Source organism: Benincasa hispida, chromosome 6 (assembly GCF_027475165.1).
Source record: "Benincasa hispida cultivar pf3 chromosome 6, pf3_genome.v1.1, whole genome shotgun sequence".
Classification (NCBI taxonomy): Eukaryota; Viridiplantae; Streptophyta; class Magnoliopsida; order Cucurbitales; family Cucurbitaceae; genus Benincasa; species Benincasa hispida.
Genome location: NC_143483.1, coordinates 24,267,903 through 24,285,216, shown reverse-complemented (window position 1 = coordinate 24,285,216; position 17,314 = coordinate 24,267,903). Strand labels below are relative to the sequence as shown.

Genomic DNA, 17,314 nt, shown 5'->3' with positions numbered 1-17,314 from the left:
TCTTCATTGTTGAATTTAAGATATGATAGTCCACTGAGTTGGCAAAGAAAAATAATTAAAAAAAGTGTCAAATAGGATAAAAGTTGCAAAGTCAGCAAGTTGGGTTAAATAAACAGATGGGTGGGGCAGGGTAAAAATTCATAGTAAAAAAGAATTGATTTTTGGGGAAAATGGAGAGCAACCTCAAAAATCTCCAACCATCAAAATTTCATACTTCATATATTTAGAATAAGAATTGAACCCTTGTGAGCTACCAAATTCTTTCAAATTTCTAAACCATTGACCCTAAGTTTTTTACTACTACAATAATATACAACTTCAATGAACTTCTCCCAACGAAGCGGGGTTAATTCGAGACATGGGGTGGCTTTACATAAAAAAATTGGTGAAAATAAGTGGTGAGATTTGCAAAACTAATGTAAAACTTTATCCTAACCCGACCCGATCCATTGTTTTTCTTTTTTTTAAACCCGACTTGACACTTATTTTTATTAATTTTTCTTTGCAAACTCAGCTAACTATTAAACTTAATTTAACACAATAATTATTTTTAAGTTTTATTGAAACTACAATAAAATTGTGAGTAGTTACGAAAAAAATAAAAGGACAAACAATCTTACCAAATACAAACATGATGAGGAAAGAGTTTGAAACTCCGCAACAAAAACCAAATTATTTTTGAAATTTTTCAAAGCGGCTAAAAAATAGACGTGTTTGGAATTTATGACCACCATAATTCTAGAAAAAAAGAGCGAACAGATTTTTTTTTTTTTTTTTCCGTTTATACCACGATATATACTCGTATTTGACATCAAACCTCCAACCTTCAACTAATTTCTTTAAAATAAAAAAAATAAAAAAAAACGTTAACTATCTCTAACCAAATATGCAGACTTTTATTTCTCATCATGTACAAATCTCTTAAATTATCTTAATTCAATATTTCTTTTCCAAATTTTCTATCCATAAATCTTTGCAACTAAAATCTCAATATTTAGTGATGAATAATGAAGGAAAGGGTAGTCGTCGTCATCATCATTTTCTCCGATTCATGGTAATTCTTTTCGTTATATAGTTTTATTAAGATCACATTTACCAAATCGTAATGAAAATTGGTATAATCGGAATGATATTTTATTCGTAATACACCTGAATCACAAACACAATTAGATTGTTTTTGTTCTTGTTTACTAGAATTATGAATCTGTCACATTTTATTATTACCGTTATTGTTTGACCCTAACTGTAACGGTAACGTAAAGGTAAACAATAAATGTAGCAAACTCATAATTTTCATATTATTATAGTAACAATATCTATAACCGTAATGGTAAAGATAATGATTCCACGTAATTTTCAATTCAATTAGATTATACACTTTTTATTCATCAATCAGATTATATGATTACAATTTTAAGACGATCCACGTTTCATCTGGGGTCCACTTTTTACGGTCAAGTTGTGAAAATTAGTGGGATTTTAGTTCTCGTTTTGTTGGGAGCCAATTCTCCCTCTTCCACTACAATCTCTTTAAAATTATTTTCCTTTTTTTAAGATAAATCTAGAGTGAGCAGCGACCATTTCCCTTTCTTTTTCTATTTTTTCTTTTTTGGCTTTTAAAAATTAAACATATTTCTTCTTCATTTCTTACATCTTCTTTCTTAAGTACAATTAATATGGAACTTCTAAAAACAAAAACAAACTTTTAAAAGTTTTTTTTTATTAATTTTCAAAATTTTTTAGTTTTCAAAAATTGGCTTCATTTTTTAAGACATTAGTAAAAAAAATAACAAAGTAATAAATTTGGACTTAGAAATAGTATCTATAGACATAATTTTCAAAAATTAAAAACCAAAAACAAAATAATTACTAAACAAAACCTTTAACTAATCACAATTAGTTATTTTTTCTGAACTATAATTCAATTAGCCATTTAATGAGCCAGGCTAACTAGTTTTACTCATTCTTCCAATTATTCTAACTGCTCCATTATTTTACTAGTCTAAGAATTAGGTGGAGGGTTATGTCCTTATTTGACTTTCTGTTTTTTTTAAAGAAAGTCTAATCAAATGAGGGCTTTATTGTAAATAGGCTGAGTTTTTAGCTATATTTTTCATGACCGTGTGACATTAATGAAAATAATAGCGAAATTGGATAAAGTTTAAAAAGCTATAGTAGTCTATTTATGTGTTTAGACCTTTTCAAAACGGTTGGCCTACTAGCCAAATTTCAATTTCATTAATGTTTAACTATATATTGGCGGTTTTTCAATAACTTTAAACTAACCTAAAAATAAACAAGGGGTCAAAGTCAACATAGAAATTTGAGATGTACTCCTCTTCCAAGTCGAAGAATATTCGAATTTCCATACCTTCACTTTTTGTACTAAAAAAATGAAATTACCAAAAGATATAGGCATTAAATAAATTAGTAACAGAATAAAATTACACAACCCGACTTCGATGTTTCTGAACCGGACTTGGATGTTTCTCTCTTAGAAAGGGGTGTGTATATGGATAATAAATTGAGTACAACAAAATAAGGACATAAAAATGGGAGGTAAGGCATTGATTGTCTTTGTCCATAAAAGGCTCAAAAAAGTGAAACAAAGCGCACCTGCAAGCTAGCTGGGTCTCTGTGTTCCCCACTTCCCTCCGTTGGTGTGCAGCCAACAGCACTAACATTCGTGGGAGGAGGGCGCTGTTTGTTTTGAGTGAGTGAGGGAATGTTGTAAGCAGCCATAAGTTTAAAAGAGATTTCAGTGTGATGTGGAGTTGTTTCCTCCTACAACCCAGTACTGTTTCACAGCAATCAGCACTTTCTCAGGCACGAGGGGACCGTCCTCGTGATCCACCATTTTTGCATCCCATCTCATTCCTCCTATCATCTTCTTTACCTTAACAAGTACATCGACTTCATCTCGGAATATCACTGCTCCTTCAGGTCTCAAAATCCTGTCCATCTCCAGAAGAATGTCCTCCATGTTGCATCTGACACACATTACCAACCATATCAATTCCACAACATATTGATGGCTTAATCGCGAGGCATGAATAAAAGCAAAAAGATTGGACATTGGGTGAGGTAGAGCACATTACATAAAATATAAACACGTGGAGCACATTGCTCTAATACGACAATTTTCAAAGCTCAAGGCACAATAAAGCGCAATAATCTTTTGGGGCTTAAGCAGAAGACAAAAAAAAAAATCAGACTTTTTTTTTGTGAGACACTATATGTAAAAGTACTACATAAAGAAGAGAAAACATAGTTGAAGTGGAAATATGAAAGAAAAAAAGATTCCTAAGTCCATGAAATTTTGTATTTAGGCTTTGTAAATTTAACATTTTTAGTTAATAAAGAAGGAAAATCCATATTTATTATTATTTTCCAAAAATAATGAAAAAGCTCTAAGACAAAAGCCCTAAGACCCTGGGCTTTAAGCTCTTGGGCTTCACAAAAGGCGGCCTTTCCTTTTTAAAGCAAGGCGGCAGACTTGCCCTAGGAGCACGCCAAGAGGGCTTTTTAAAACAATACTCTCACATATATTCAAGAGAAAGAGAGCAAGGCACTTGATCTAGCTTAGGCGTGAAGTGTGCGAGTGCTCGAGCATGTGCTTTTTTTTTTACGTTTCTAACTTTGTCTGATCCTTGGTTCATTAGATCAACTAAGTAATCTGAATTTAGCCTATCTTAGGGGTTGAGATCAAATTGGTTTTGGTGATGTTGAGGTTGAGTTCTTTGGATCTTGTTCAACATGGTTCTTAGATCCGATGCCTAAGGGTCTCATATATCATTTTGGTATCAGAGTCCTTGAAAGGATGGGAAAATGACCCAAGTCTATGTTTGGGGCTCCCTAGATGAAAAGCATTACTCCTCTTTTTGGGCTCCTATTATTAAATAGTCAACAAAAGTTCCTGGACGAATTCTTACATTACATATTGAAAGGAGACCAAAAAGGGAGACCAAATCTTACTATTATTCGAGCTGTCTACTTTAATTTTCCCAATTGTGATATGTGACTCATCTTCTTGCCCGTCGAAACCATCAATATTGGTAAGAACCTTATTAAGGAAACATAGTATATTCTACATCAACAGTTTAACAGATTTTATTTTATCAATACACTTGCTCCTATCTATAAGCTCTATATCCCCACCATCCAAGCTTTAAAACTAAAAAACCCAAAAGTCGATTAGTGAAACTCTTCTGATCCTACATTTTGAAGCTACCATCAAACAAACTGCCTATAAAAAAAACTCACCATCAAGTAGGGGTGTAGCTGGTTTGGTTCAGCTCGGTTTTAGTGTAAAACCAAAACCAACTGCCAAGAATATTGAAAAGTAGAGAACCAAACCAAACTGCCCAATAAACCTCACTGAACCGAGTAACCGACAGTTTAGTCAGTTTAATCTGGTGGTTAATCGGTTAATTTAACCAGACATAAGAATTATTGGGTAAGAGTAGCCCAAACGAGTTATTATTGGGCTGGACCACGTGAAATTGAAGATAAATTATCATAATATATAAAAAGATGAATGATCTCTAGCTCTAATACCATGTCAAATCACCAATTGACCCAAAAACTGAAGCTGATTAGTTATGGCAAATTTAATACAACCAACACTTTAACATTAACAAATAATAATAAACTAGCACAAATAAAAATAATAATAATACTACGTGTAAAGTGCAATCTCATCAAACACCACCAATTACGCGCAAAATGTCAATAACGGAGAAAAAAACAAAAGAAAGATGCACTTCAAATTTGATGCATATTCAAGTTCAAGTACTTACTTGTCCTTGTACAAACTGAAAAGGCCATGGGCATGAATGAGGTCATACGTCCTAGGATAGGTGGAGAAAGCTTCACACCTGAACCAAAAATAAAAAAGATAACACATCTTAAAATGCTAGAAGCCAGTAAAATACAATAGGTAAAATATATTAAATAATTGAGAAACTAATCATTATAATGAAGAGAAGGAAGTACCAAAACTTGATAACAAATTATCCTTTAAAAATACAGTTTTTAACATATATGTTTTGTGAAAGTAGCAAAAATGTCGTCAAATATCAGCAGACTCAAAATAGATTTCCCTAAAATGCTTAAACTGTATTATCCTGGACTGTTAAGAAACACATTTCGAGGTGAAATCATAAGTTTAAAACCAATTGCACAATAATTATATATGGACCGATAATTAAATAAGATGAACAAAGGAGAGAGATACCACTTACCAGTCATGGTAGATGCCAATTAATCCACGTTCAAAGACGACACCAAGAGTATTCTTCTCAGCTATGGTGGGTACAACATTCATAACCCATAGTTTAGAAGATTCAAGGGCTGCAGCAAAGCTTCCCAAACCAGCATTCATATCCATAATATTACGATATCTTCCAGTATCAATAAGTTTATTGATCTTCTTATAAGCCTTCACATGCCTCTTCCATTTATTATTGTCCTCGTGATAGTCCTCAACAGAAATTCCAGGAACAGATCCACTAGAAATTCTAGGAGGTACAGCATAAAGCCTTGAAGGAAATGGCTTCAGTTCACCACCAGCAACCTCATCAGCGCTCTCAACATTAGGATATGGAGTGACACAGGTCTCCATTTTTTCATACCTAAATTCATCAACTTATACATCAGAAAACAGTTAAGTCAAAGTAACAATTACATTAAGAGTTTCTCTATAAATAGAAACTGCAATTATACCAGACATCATCTGATACTGGAGATTTGCAAAAGATATCACGAGAATCATCCTGTCGGTCAGGGCATGAATCAGTATTTACTCTCTTCTGCCAAATAGCAATTTCACCCTTCTCAAACTTCTTTTCCCAGCAAAGAAGTTTGGCAATATCCTCAATCTTTCTCTGCTCCTCCTCAAGTTCATCTCTAGGACGCTGCCATGACTTATAATTAGTCTTCCAGTTGATTGGGGGACCCGAAAGCACCCAATAACCACCCGGCCTCAAAACTCGATCAACTTCCATTAGGTATGTTCCATCTGCAGCAAAAATTAGATGTCACCTCTAACAATATCAACACTGCTTGCTAAGGTACATTTTATAAGTTTCAATTAACAGGAGAGATGCTCCAATCCTAATTCTCACCATTTCCACCCCAAGGGATTAAGCAGCGAGAACAGTGAGCCATGTCAAAGGATCTAGATGGATAAGGCAGCTTAATAGTACCCAGAACACCAATAACTGCAGGCACTCCTCTTTCAAGAGCAAATTGAACCTGTGCTTCGTGAGAGTCTCGTGGTGCAAATGACATGGCTAGCACATGTCTACTTAGAAGATACGCACCCCAACTGGCAACCTATGGAAAAAGCCAATAGAAGAAGAATAATAAACCTAAGAGAATTTAAGGTCCATCGCAGGAAAGTAGGGAAGAAGCAAGTATAAAGCATAACAAGAATAGCATACCCCGCAACCAGTATCGAGAGCAGTCCTAACTGTCCCATTTGTTATAGGAATCACAGCAGCAAGTTGATCAATATACTTATCGGCCCCTTGAGGAAACTGAGTTCCTCCACCAGGAAACCTAAAAACATTGCCTTCATACTGAATCCAGTTCTGCACAGCCTTCTCAACGGTCAAACTCTTATATGGGGCATTTGCAAATGGCACATAATCTCGACTTTTTGGCCAAGGGAAGGGAGTTACATATCCTTTGGGAGCTGGTATCAGGCAATGCAACTTTTCTTCCTCAGCTGGGCAATGTCTCTCACGATAAATCATGTTATTCCTGGGGAAGGTCATTGCACGCCTCTGATCTTGACAAGGGGTATAATCAGTGTATTGAGCACCACATGGCTCAAATATTTTTGATTTTGATACCAACTCATTACTCTCAGCCTCACCTCCGTGATGAGTCTCAAAATTTAAATTTGAAATTATATTGCAATCCGATCCACTCTTAGTAATCTCCATAGCTATACTATCTCCCTTCCCAAATCCACTCCTCTGCCATGCGCCTAGTATGTAGAAGAAAAGACACAAACCTACAACTATAAAAATTTGGATAGAGCTCCTGGTCCTACCATCTGCTGAACTTGGTTTGGGTGCCATAATGCGCCTGTATGATTTCCACACAATTGCTTCGTTATAGATGAGCAGCCAAACAACAAAAGAAAAACATTTCGAGCAAAATATAAAGAAGCCCTATGCAAATTGATGAAAATTCACTCGTAAGCATTTTTTTTTATGAGAAACATTCAATCTTAATTTTACTGATGTATGAAATTACAAAAATGCAACATGTCCCATGAAAATTTACATCATACTATTCTAGGACAGTATAGGAGATGTGAGGTTGTAATCACTAAAAAAAAAAAAAAAAAAAAAAAGTGAATTTACACCAAGAAAAAAATGTATACAAAAGGTGATAAAAAAAGAAAATGTGAAGTCCGATTCCTTGTCCTCAAAGATGCGATGATTCCTCTCATTCCATATGAACCAGAGAAAGCCTTGTTCTCAAGAATTCATTCATAAGCATGTTCCTCTAGGTTGTCTTGTAATAGCAATTCCCAAGTAATCAATCCTAAAATTATCTATTATAAAAAATGAAACAAAACCTGGATCCACCCAGATCTGTGACAAGAAGTGGTGAAAAAGACAACAAATACCAATAATTCACCTTGTAAATTTCGCATCCCCACTCTTTAATTATACAACTACCCTTGACCTCTAAGAAACAAAAAAAGTGAAATTGATACAAGTGTAGTATAATTAAGAGTGTAATATAATCCAACTAAATATCCAATAAAAATTGAGCAGCCCCAGCAACCCACCCACCGACAACAAACAAATAATATTTTTTTCAAGATTTCAAGACTCAGATCAACACAGAAACAAGGTAAAGTAAATGAAAGATGCAAAGAATGAGTGATTAAGAAACAGAAAAGGAAAGAGAAAAGGGGGAATGAGATCTCTCACCAATGGCAAGAAGCGGGGCCAATTGAGGCCACAGAATCGGCAACAAAATCAGAAGAAACAAGAAAGGGGAGTTGCAGAAATGGAAAATCCGAGTGGGATCTGAATGGAAATGGAAGAGAGAAGGAAGAAGAATAACTAAAGTGAGAAAAGCTAGGAGAAGCTGGAAGAACAAAAAGCCATAGATCTGTATGTGTGTGAGTAGAAAGTGAAAATTATAGGAACTTCGAATTGTTCGGAGCTGCGTAAGACCGAAACGGAAGCGTACTGCCCTCCACAACACACACGTCTCCGCCTCTCTCTCTCCCCCCAATATTTGTATATTTGTTTAATTTCAATTAAATTAATCAATTATGTCTACTCTAATTACCTAAATATAAAATAAATAATTGGACTTGAGATCTCGGTCTACTCTACACTGGGCCTCAATACATTATAACAAATAAAAATAAAAACTTAGCTGCATACCATACCAGACGGTATTTATCTTTACATAATAAATTTTGCTTTTTTAAAAAATATTTTAATATTTTTTTTATGTAGATGGTGAAGAGAGATACACAAACGTAGGTATAACTTGAGATGTCCCAAAACTCTTATACAATACTAGACGTGTTCGTCAATTGGGTTGTCGGTCTTTTTAGATCTAATTCAATTATTCATCTTGTAAATTTTTTCAATCAAAATAGTTTTTATTAAAAAAAATGAACTCAACTCAATCAAACCATAAAATATTTTGATTGGGTTGGTTCAAATTACTCGAGTCATTTATTTTAAAAAAATCTAAAAAGAAGTAAAATGAAATATTATTTTAATATACTAAATTAAGATTTACAATCCAATTTCAATTTATATAATGAAAATTTTCTTTTCAAAGTGTTAATAAACTAATTTTAAGAGTTGTTATAGAATAAATTATTATAAATAATAAAAAATATATATTTTAAAGATAATAATAAAACTCGGATGGATTCATATTGGTTTGGGTTATATTAGGTGAATTTATAAACCAATTCAATCCATAAATTTTGATTTATTCAAATTCAATTCAATTCAAATTAGTTGATAATTCAATCTAAATCACACCCATTGAATTGCTTTTCAAAGTGTTAATAAATTATTTTTAAGAGCTATGGTAGAATAAATTTAAAAAAAATAATTAAATAAAATAAAAATATATTTTTTTTAAATATAATAATAAAATTCGAATTGGTTCAGATTAAATTCATAAATCAATTCAATTCATAAATTTTTATTTATTCAAATTCAATCTAATTTAAATGAGTTGATAATCCAAACCAAATCTCACTCGTTTGTTTTGTTTGTATTTAATTTTAAACTTCGCGTTTCGGTGAACACAAAAACGACGTCGGATTAGGAGGGGGGAGTGGGCCCGCACGCGCTTTGATTTGAACAACTCGATGATTATTACGGACAAAACACAAGATTGAGAGCTTTTGTGGGGCCTATCTTATCATTCTTCACACTCCCAATTAAATGGACGGCCACGATCACCGGTCCCAATTATCCGAGTCTGCTCTTTCCCTTTTTATTTCTTTTATTGCTAGATCTGGTCCATTAAATGCTACAAACTTAACTTTCACTTTCCCACATGTATTTAAGATCCACAATTTCTTGTTAGATTTAAATACGTATATACAAGTTTAGTCTATAAATTTTTATATTTGTGTTTATATATATTTTTTAAATTCTCAATTTTTATATTTAATAGATTCTTGAAAAAAAAAATTTACATTATATTGGTTTCTTATATGTTCAATAATATTAAAGTATTAAACGTTATATTAAACTTTCATAACTATGATTAAATAACTTTTTAAAATGTTGATGATATGGGAATTATATACAATTTATTGGAGAAAGAAAATACAATACCAAATGCATCATAAATAGTGATAGATGATAATAATGTTACAGATACATTTAATGCCAAAAATCTAAGAAGCCACCAATATGGATAGAATTATAGTTGGAAAATTTTGGTCCAAATTTCAAGATTTTGATAGAAAAAATATCGTTTCTTCCCCGATTTCTTTAAATTTCTAAATTTCATTGATATTTCGATATTTCCATGAAAATCTCGAAATTTTGAGGTTTTTTTAACAATTAGCTATGCTAGTTCAAGGAGAGTGTATGGAAAGTTTTTTTCTCTTTTACCATAAAAATTTTTTATTTTTAAGAAACCACATATTTCATTCAAATATTTTTCATTGAATTTTCACACCTCAAATTTGAATTAATGTGAATTTTCTAATATTCCTCTCATTTTCTCTTGAGTTCTATCTACCATAGAGTTTTCTTTTTATTTTTTTTCAATTATGTTATGTTTTGTTTAATGTTATGCTTTTTGTATCTTTTTATGTTTAATGTTATGATTTTTCTATTCTTATTATGTTATGTTATGATTTTTTATTTTTGTATTCACTTCATTTTATAATAAATAATTTATAATTAATTAGAGGTGATTTTATTAACTGGTAAACCTATTGAAAATATTTTCAAGTGTAGCAAAATATCATTGTCTATCAATGGTAGACTGTGAAGATATCTATCAATAATACATGTCTATCGTGGTATACATCTAAACATTGTCTTACTTTATAGGAATGATGATTAAAAATTATCAATTATAGTCTAAATCACCCACACCTAAAGTTTCATTGGCTAATTATAACAATTTTCATAAAACTTTTCGTAATCAAGATCTCGATATTTTCATTGACATCGATATTTTTAATCTGGATGAAATTCAAAAACAACATAAAATAAGCAAAATTCTAAATATAAAATTTGTCATTTTTTCCCAAAAAAAAATCATTTTAAATTTTGTTTACCGTGGGGTAATTTTTGTTTGTAATATTTACAGTTTTGAAAACAAACATTAAAAGAACTAATGATATTAAATTCAAAAGAACATTTAATCAGATCCATCAATTATTAATATAATATATAATCAATTAGTTTGATAGTAAAAGTGGGACATGGGGGGCAGTATGGAGGGTGAGTCGGTGGGTAAGATATTTACATAGAAATCCACTGCAGACATTTATCACGTGCGAATCCTGACCTGTTCTCCACCAACAACAAACAATACCCTATTTCAAAGAAGAAAAAGAAAACCTTTGATCAAATTTTAATGTCAAACTCAGATTTGTTTATAAATTATTCATGTATTAATATTTTGTTTTCTAGGAAAGATGACCCCATTTTTAACCATACAACAGTACTAGACTACTAGTTCACTGAAATAATTTTGACCTTCAAATTTTATATTCTCCTATAATACTTGAAAGAATATAAAATTAAATTTGATAGCACTTGAAATGTACTATTTCGTTCGCTTAATTCAAATTCGTTGGCATTTGGACGAAAATTGAGCTAAAATAAACCATTTGAATCTCTAATTCAACAATCAAACCAAAGAGACTATCAAATTACCAAAATGTTCCTGGGACCAATGTTGCAATGCTCACGCATGACACTTGAGGACAGTAGCTTAGCACAGCATCATAATTCTCTTAAAGAGTGAAGATCAGCACAATGTCGATCGACGTTACAAATCATTGGAGACTTTTGGACAATGTGGGATGTTGTCGATTTGATATAAATAGCTATTTTCCTCTTTTAGGTCAGATGAATTCTAAATTTCTTCATCTCTCTCGATTTCTTTCCTTTTCTCCATCATAATAACTCTATTTTACTACTTTCGGACTGATTTTTATCATCTTTCGAGCTTAATGATGATCATTGGTGGTTAAGGTAAGCCTTCTAGCGTAGGAATAAGAAGAAACTCAATTGTATTTTGGTTGTGAGGACTTGTAATTTCTAAATTCCTTATTGAATGCTTGTGATTCTTGATCTATTTGAATTTCTATGCTCTGAATTTATATTTGGCTTGATCAACCTTGTATATGTACTTTGCTTTTTTAAATATTAACTTATAATTTGTGATAATTAGTTTTGCATTTAATTGTTAAATAGCATAGTAAAAAACATGCTTGTGCGAATTAGTGATCTAGTTTGCAATCATATAACATGGGCCACAATTAGTTTGGTTCAAGAATGAAATCGGTTAGTCTATTTATGCATTACCTAGTAACTAATCGTCTTAACTTTTTCCCATAATGTGGGTGTTAGATTTTTATGATGCTTACCATACTAATATATGTTATTTTTTATATTTTTTTTTACCATTTATTTAATATAATTTCATGTGCAAATTGGGTTTAAAATGTGTCCTTATAATCTTGAGAAGTCTTAAATCAATCAGGATAGGCCAGTACATGCTTGTGAGTTGTTTTGAGTAAGTTGATGGTGTTTTGGAAAGAAATATGCATTTTAAGTACATTTAAAGGGTGTCGGAAATTTGCAAGAAATTGCCCAGATGTGACCATATTGTGCCCTAGATCTAGTCAACATACATTTTGCAGAAGGTTATCAGTTGATATTTTCTCGATGTCCAGCCGTTCTTCGATTCTGAAATCAACTAGGGTTTCAAGGAATATGGATTTTGATCACCTTCCAACTATTTTGAGAATATACAAGGTGTGAAAATCATTGATAGAGCAACAATCCATGATTTGAAAAAGAAAACCTACATTTTAGTCTACACTTTCTTCAAGAACGAGAGTTCCTATATAGACTAGGACCTTTACATTATCTTTATGAAGGAACTCTTGTCAAAGAGTACCTCTAAGCGGAAGCAAAATCATTCCAAATTCATTGTGACAGAATTAACGCATTCATAATTAAACAGGCTAGTTATGCATTTAACAACTAATTACAAGCATGTTTTGAATTTTAAACAACAAAGAGAGAAGATACATACCAGTTGAGGAACACTTCTTCACTGAAATCTCGCTCTCGTCAAACGGACTGCACCTCTCGCTCTCGCTAAGATCGTCCAAGCTATCGTCCACCAAATTGCTGTCGTCTACCCACGAACGGACTCCTCACGAACTCGGCAGCAAGGAAGACACCACCACTTAGAACCCTCGGTATTCTTAGAGTGAGAATCTAGGAGGTGTGGGATTTATTGCATTTGGTAGAGGGAAGGAGAAAGAGGCAATCGTTTACCACAACCAAGCAAGTAGGAGATATTGGGTGTCTATCATATAGACAATACTTGATCATTTAGGTAAAGGTAGACGATAGAGTAGTAAAAGGTGCAAGATCGTATAGACAATCATTTAGTAAACGCTCAGGCGCGCGATCACATAGGAAAAAACTAGACGATTATATAGTAAAACCTATGCAATCGTTTAGTAAATCGCGCGTGTGTATACGATCGTTTAGAAACTTTGAGCTATTGTGTATGCTCTCGGTTTGCTATGCGATAGGCAGTATACACAACCCAGTGAGCGAATGTCTGATTCTTTGCAAAATGAAAACAATTTTTATTTTATCCTTCAGTTACGAAAACTGAATACAACCTTCCACTAACTCATTCGGTTACGGAGAAAAAACCGCCACAATTATCCCATAATTGTTAAATTAAAAAATAAATATAATCATATTATATTTATAACCTATAGTTTAATATCACATCAAATGCAACATATAAACCATAGTCTTTTTCTCCTCTATTAGATATAAATCATATTTATATCACTTTTCTCCAATTAATGTATCTCATACATGATGTCAACTATATTATATATAATTGATCAGTTCAATCATATCATATATAATCGAACTCCCTCTTGTCAATTTGAACACTTCAAACTGACCCAAAAACTGATTTTCAACTTGAATCCAATGAGCTACCAAGGGGACCTTATGGACCTATGGCTCAAAGCTCCAACGGTACGTGAATAGCTTACTAAACTTTTTAGCCACGAGATCCATCATCTGTTAACTTCCAGGCATTCCACTGAAGACCGACAGCTGCAATCTTCTCACCATAGATATATTTATGTGTCCATCAAATATAACCAATCAAGAGTACGATAACCCTTCACAGATGCTCGTAAGTACACCTGGGCCAATTTACCGTTTTGCCCCTGTAGTTTCATCTAACTCTTGAAGTACAACTGATCCCTCTAATGAACAATACAACATAGTCCTAGTATGTGTGGACACCTCTCGGGCTATGAAAAAGTTGAAGGAACTCTTATAAAAGAGTACCTATGAGCAAAAGAGGATCTTTCCAATTCATTGTGATAAAATTTCCACATATACATTGAAACATACAGATATGCATTCATAAAGCTAAATTATTGGCATGCTCAAAGGAAAAATAAACAAAAGACCGAGAGATCATACTAGTTAAAGACTTTTCTTTGCAGCAAATCTCACTTTTGCTGGAATGGCAAGCTATTACTCAGCAAATCCCAATCGTCTACCTCGACACGAACAGAAGGAAACAGGGACGACACCACCACTCAGAGCCCTCAGTATTCTCGAAGTGAGAATCCAGAGGATGGGCTTTGTTCGGATTTGGTAAAGGGGAGGAGGAAGGGAGAACGTATACAATGATCAAGAAAGTGGGAGAAAGGCTCGCTTATCGTATAGACAAAATGCTTGATCGTTTAGGTGAAGTATACAATCGTGTACGAAAAGGTAAGCGATTGTCTAAATGATCGTGTAGGAAAAGCTAAGTAATCATCTATACAATCATTTAGTAAATATCGGGCGCTAGATGATTGTTTAGTAAATATCATGCGTGCAGGTGTAAGCATTAAGCGATCGCTTAGCACTATCGTATAGGTAAGCGATCGTTCAACACTATCGTATAGGCTCTGATTTTACTAAGCGATGACACACTTCAACACTATGTCGCACATCCAATGCTTAACATACCATGTACTATTTAAGCGTCTCAAAGTGATTCTTCATCTTACTCATCCGTTATGAAAACAGAAGAGACGCCGACCAATTATCCCTTAACCATCCAATCAATAGACAGTAAATATGATCACATTATATTCATAACCTATGGATTAATATCATATATTAACCATAGTATTTTTCCTCCACTAGATATAAATCATATTTATATCCAATTTCCTTCAAATTAATGTATCTCATACATAAAGTTAATTGTATCATATATAATTAACTAGTTCAATTATATCATACATAATCGAACTCCCTCTCATCAATTTGAACATTTCAAATTCACCCAAAAAATGATTCTCAACTTTTATCCAAGCTACCAAGGGGACCTTATGAACCTATGACTCGAAGCTCCAATGGCACGTGAATAACTGACTAAATGCTTTAGCCACGATATCCACCATCTGTTAACTGCCAGACATTTCACTAAAGACCAACAACTGAATTCTTCTTACCATAGATATATTTCTATGTTCATTAGATATAACCAATCATCAGTACGATGACCCTTCACAGATGTTTGTAAGTACAACTGGGCCAATTTACCGTTTTGCCCCTGTAATTATATCTTACTTCTTAAGTACCACCGATCCCTCTAGTGAATAATACAACATAGTCCTACTATGTGTGAACACCTCTCAGGCCATGAGAAGGTATGTGCCACCACATCGTTCAAGCCTCAGGATCAACCCTTAAGGGAGTAATCTATCTACTTACCCTTGTTTCGAGGAAGGAGTAAACTCCATCTTGTGAAACTGAGTTCCCAGCTCCCAAATCAGACGAATCCCTAAAATGGTAGGTTTGAGTTAGTGCTCTGGCCACTCGCACTCATGCAAATCAAAGGATCGCCCTCAATGGCAGGAGTTCCCAACTCACTCAGGATTGAGGTCATGTTACCTATGGTCATCCTAGTGAAGTGAAGTCTCTGTCATGAACGGAGTTATATGACGAGATGTTAACATTTCGTGGTCAGGTCTTATACAAACTCTTTGTATAGGACACCCCTGCTCGCATGTCCCCTACATGAATGATCAGGATTAGATCATCTATGATAAGTCACAACACTTGTAACTATTCCACAAAGTGGACCGTTGATAACGGGTAGAAATACAAATTATTACAATCAAGTAAAACAACGAGAGATTGTGATGGTAAAATAAGCAATATCATGACCAAAAGCGCTAAACTGAAAGGGATTGCGATCGCATGCGCCCATCGCATAAAAATAGTTAATTTACTTATTTTGTGCAGGAAAAATGTGATGGCGCAAGTAAAATTGCGATTCAAAGGAACAAGGCATCAGTGAACTTGAACATTGTGATCGCAAAGTCATGTGATCATATGCGATCATGAGAAGTTTCTTAAAAAGGTGGCCGCATAAAGATTGCGCATCAAAGTGACAGCACAATAAATTACGATGGGATGGAAAGCTGATAACGGTTGAATCTGAATTTAGTTGAAAAGCCGTTAAAGCCACACTGTAGCAAGTACACTCAACTTTCAGTGACCATTAATCGGCGCATCAGAGAGGAGAATTAATACCGCTCATAATTGCAATCATTAGAAAGGAAGGCTGCTTCACCTTGAGCTCTATAAATACCGATGGCCACTAGTGTAAAAGGGGTTAACAAGGTTTAGAGGAACAAGTTAGAGAGTTAGTAGTCCATTCACGTACATACTCATACTTATACTTAGAGGACAGAGAAGAGTAAGGACACGAGGAAGCTGAGAGATCATTCTCGGACAGATCGAGAGACTGTCAAAAAGTGTTACAAAAGAGAGAGGGCCAACACTTGCGAAAGCAAGAATATATATCTGGAACAGAGTTGGAAAAAGAACAGTGTAAAGGGCCACGGGAAGCAAGACATTGCTTACCGGGCTTTTTATCTCTCAATTCCATTTGTCATTTTGTATTTAGTACTTTATTTATAGAAAATGGAAACCTCATTTCACTCTATGTTCAATCTCTCATACTTCGTATGAGTAGCTAAATTTCTGAATGGGCCGAGAAGTACTTAGCTAGCATGACTTAAGATTTACATTTTATGCAATCATCTTATTTTATGTATACATCATTCACCCTTTAGAGATACTTGGGAGAGTAGTCTAAAGATAGAATCTAGATTTGAGAGATCAGATTAGAATCTAGGCTTGAGAGAGTCAAATTAGAACCGCATAAGCAAGAAATAGAAACTTAGACATAAGTTCTATCGCTATTTACACATCGCATGCACTCTATCTTTAACTTTCTTTCTTAGTATAGGTTATTTTTATTTTCATTGTTATTTTGGATATATGGTTGCTTCCTTGGATGTGGTACATTTGCTCTTGTAGGTGCAACAATAAGTCTCCTCAATGCGCAGAACAACGGAAGAATTCCTTTCATCCTTCAATGCATGGCTTCAATCGCGTGAATTCCAACGCATGATTGCATGCGTTGTTCCGCCTAACGTCTTTTCCTGTTGTCTTGTATGCCTTATCCTTTTGAAATTCTCTTTTTCCTG

At 33.7% G+C, this 17,314-nt stretch overlaps 1 protein-coding gene across 1 annotated transcript; it reads right to left on the bottom strand.

The window, feature by feature from the left end:
• Positions 1-2,399: 2,399 nt before the first annotated feature.
• Positions 2,400-8,357, bottom strand: LOC120079709 (putative methyltransferase PMT2). Its single transcript, XM_039034035.2, has 7 exons — positions 7,956-8,357; positions 6,444-7,095; positions 6,126-6,336; positions 5,725-6,019; positions 5,244-5,633; positions 4,800-4,877; positions 2,400-2,990 (listed from the first exon to the last, which is right to left on the bottom strand). Exons 2-7 carry the CDS (start codon positions 7,086-7,088, stop codon positions 2,759-2,761), a joined length of 1,851 nt encoding a protein of 616 aa, XP_038889963.1. The 5' UTR covers positions 7,089-7,095; positions 7,956-8,357; the 3' UTR covers positions 2,400-2,758.
• Between the last annotated feature and the right edge of the window lie 8,957 nt (positions 8,358-17,314).

What these genes read in the sequence shown, in the direction of transcription:
- LOC120079709 (XM_039034035.2), bottom strand. Translation starts at nt 7,088, where the DNA reads ATGGCACCCAAACCAAGTTCAGCAGATGGTAGGACCAGGAGCTCTATC. An exon ending in CTCTCGATACTGGTTGCGGG is followed by an intron (nt 6,337 to 6,443) that starts GTATGCTATTCT and finishes CTTTTTCCATAG; the next exon opens with GTTGCCAGTTGGGGTGCGTA. An exon ending in CCAGTATCAGATGATGTCTG is followed by an intron (nt 5,634 to 5,724) that starts GTATAATTGCAG and finishes TGATGAATTTAG; the next exon opens with GTATGAAAAAATGGAGACCT.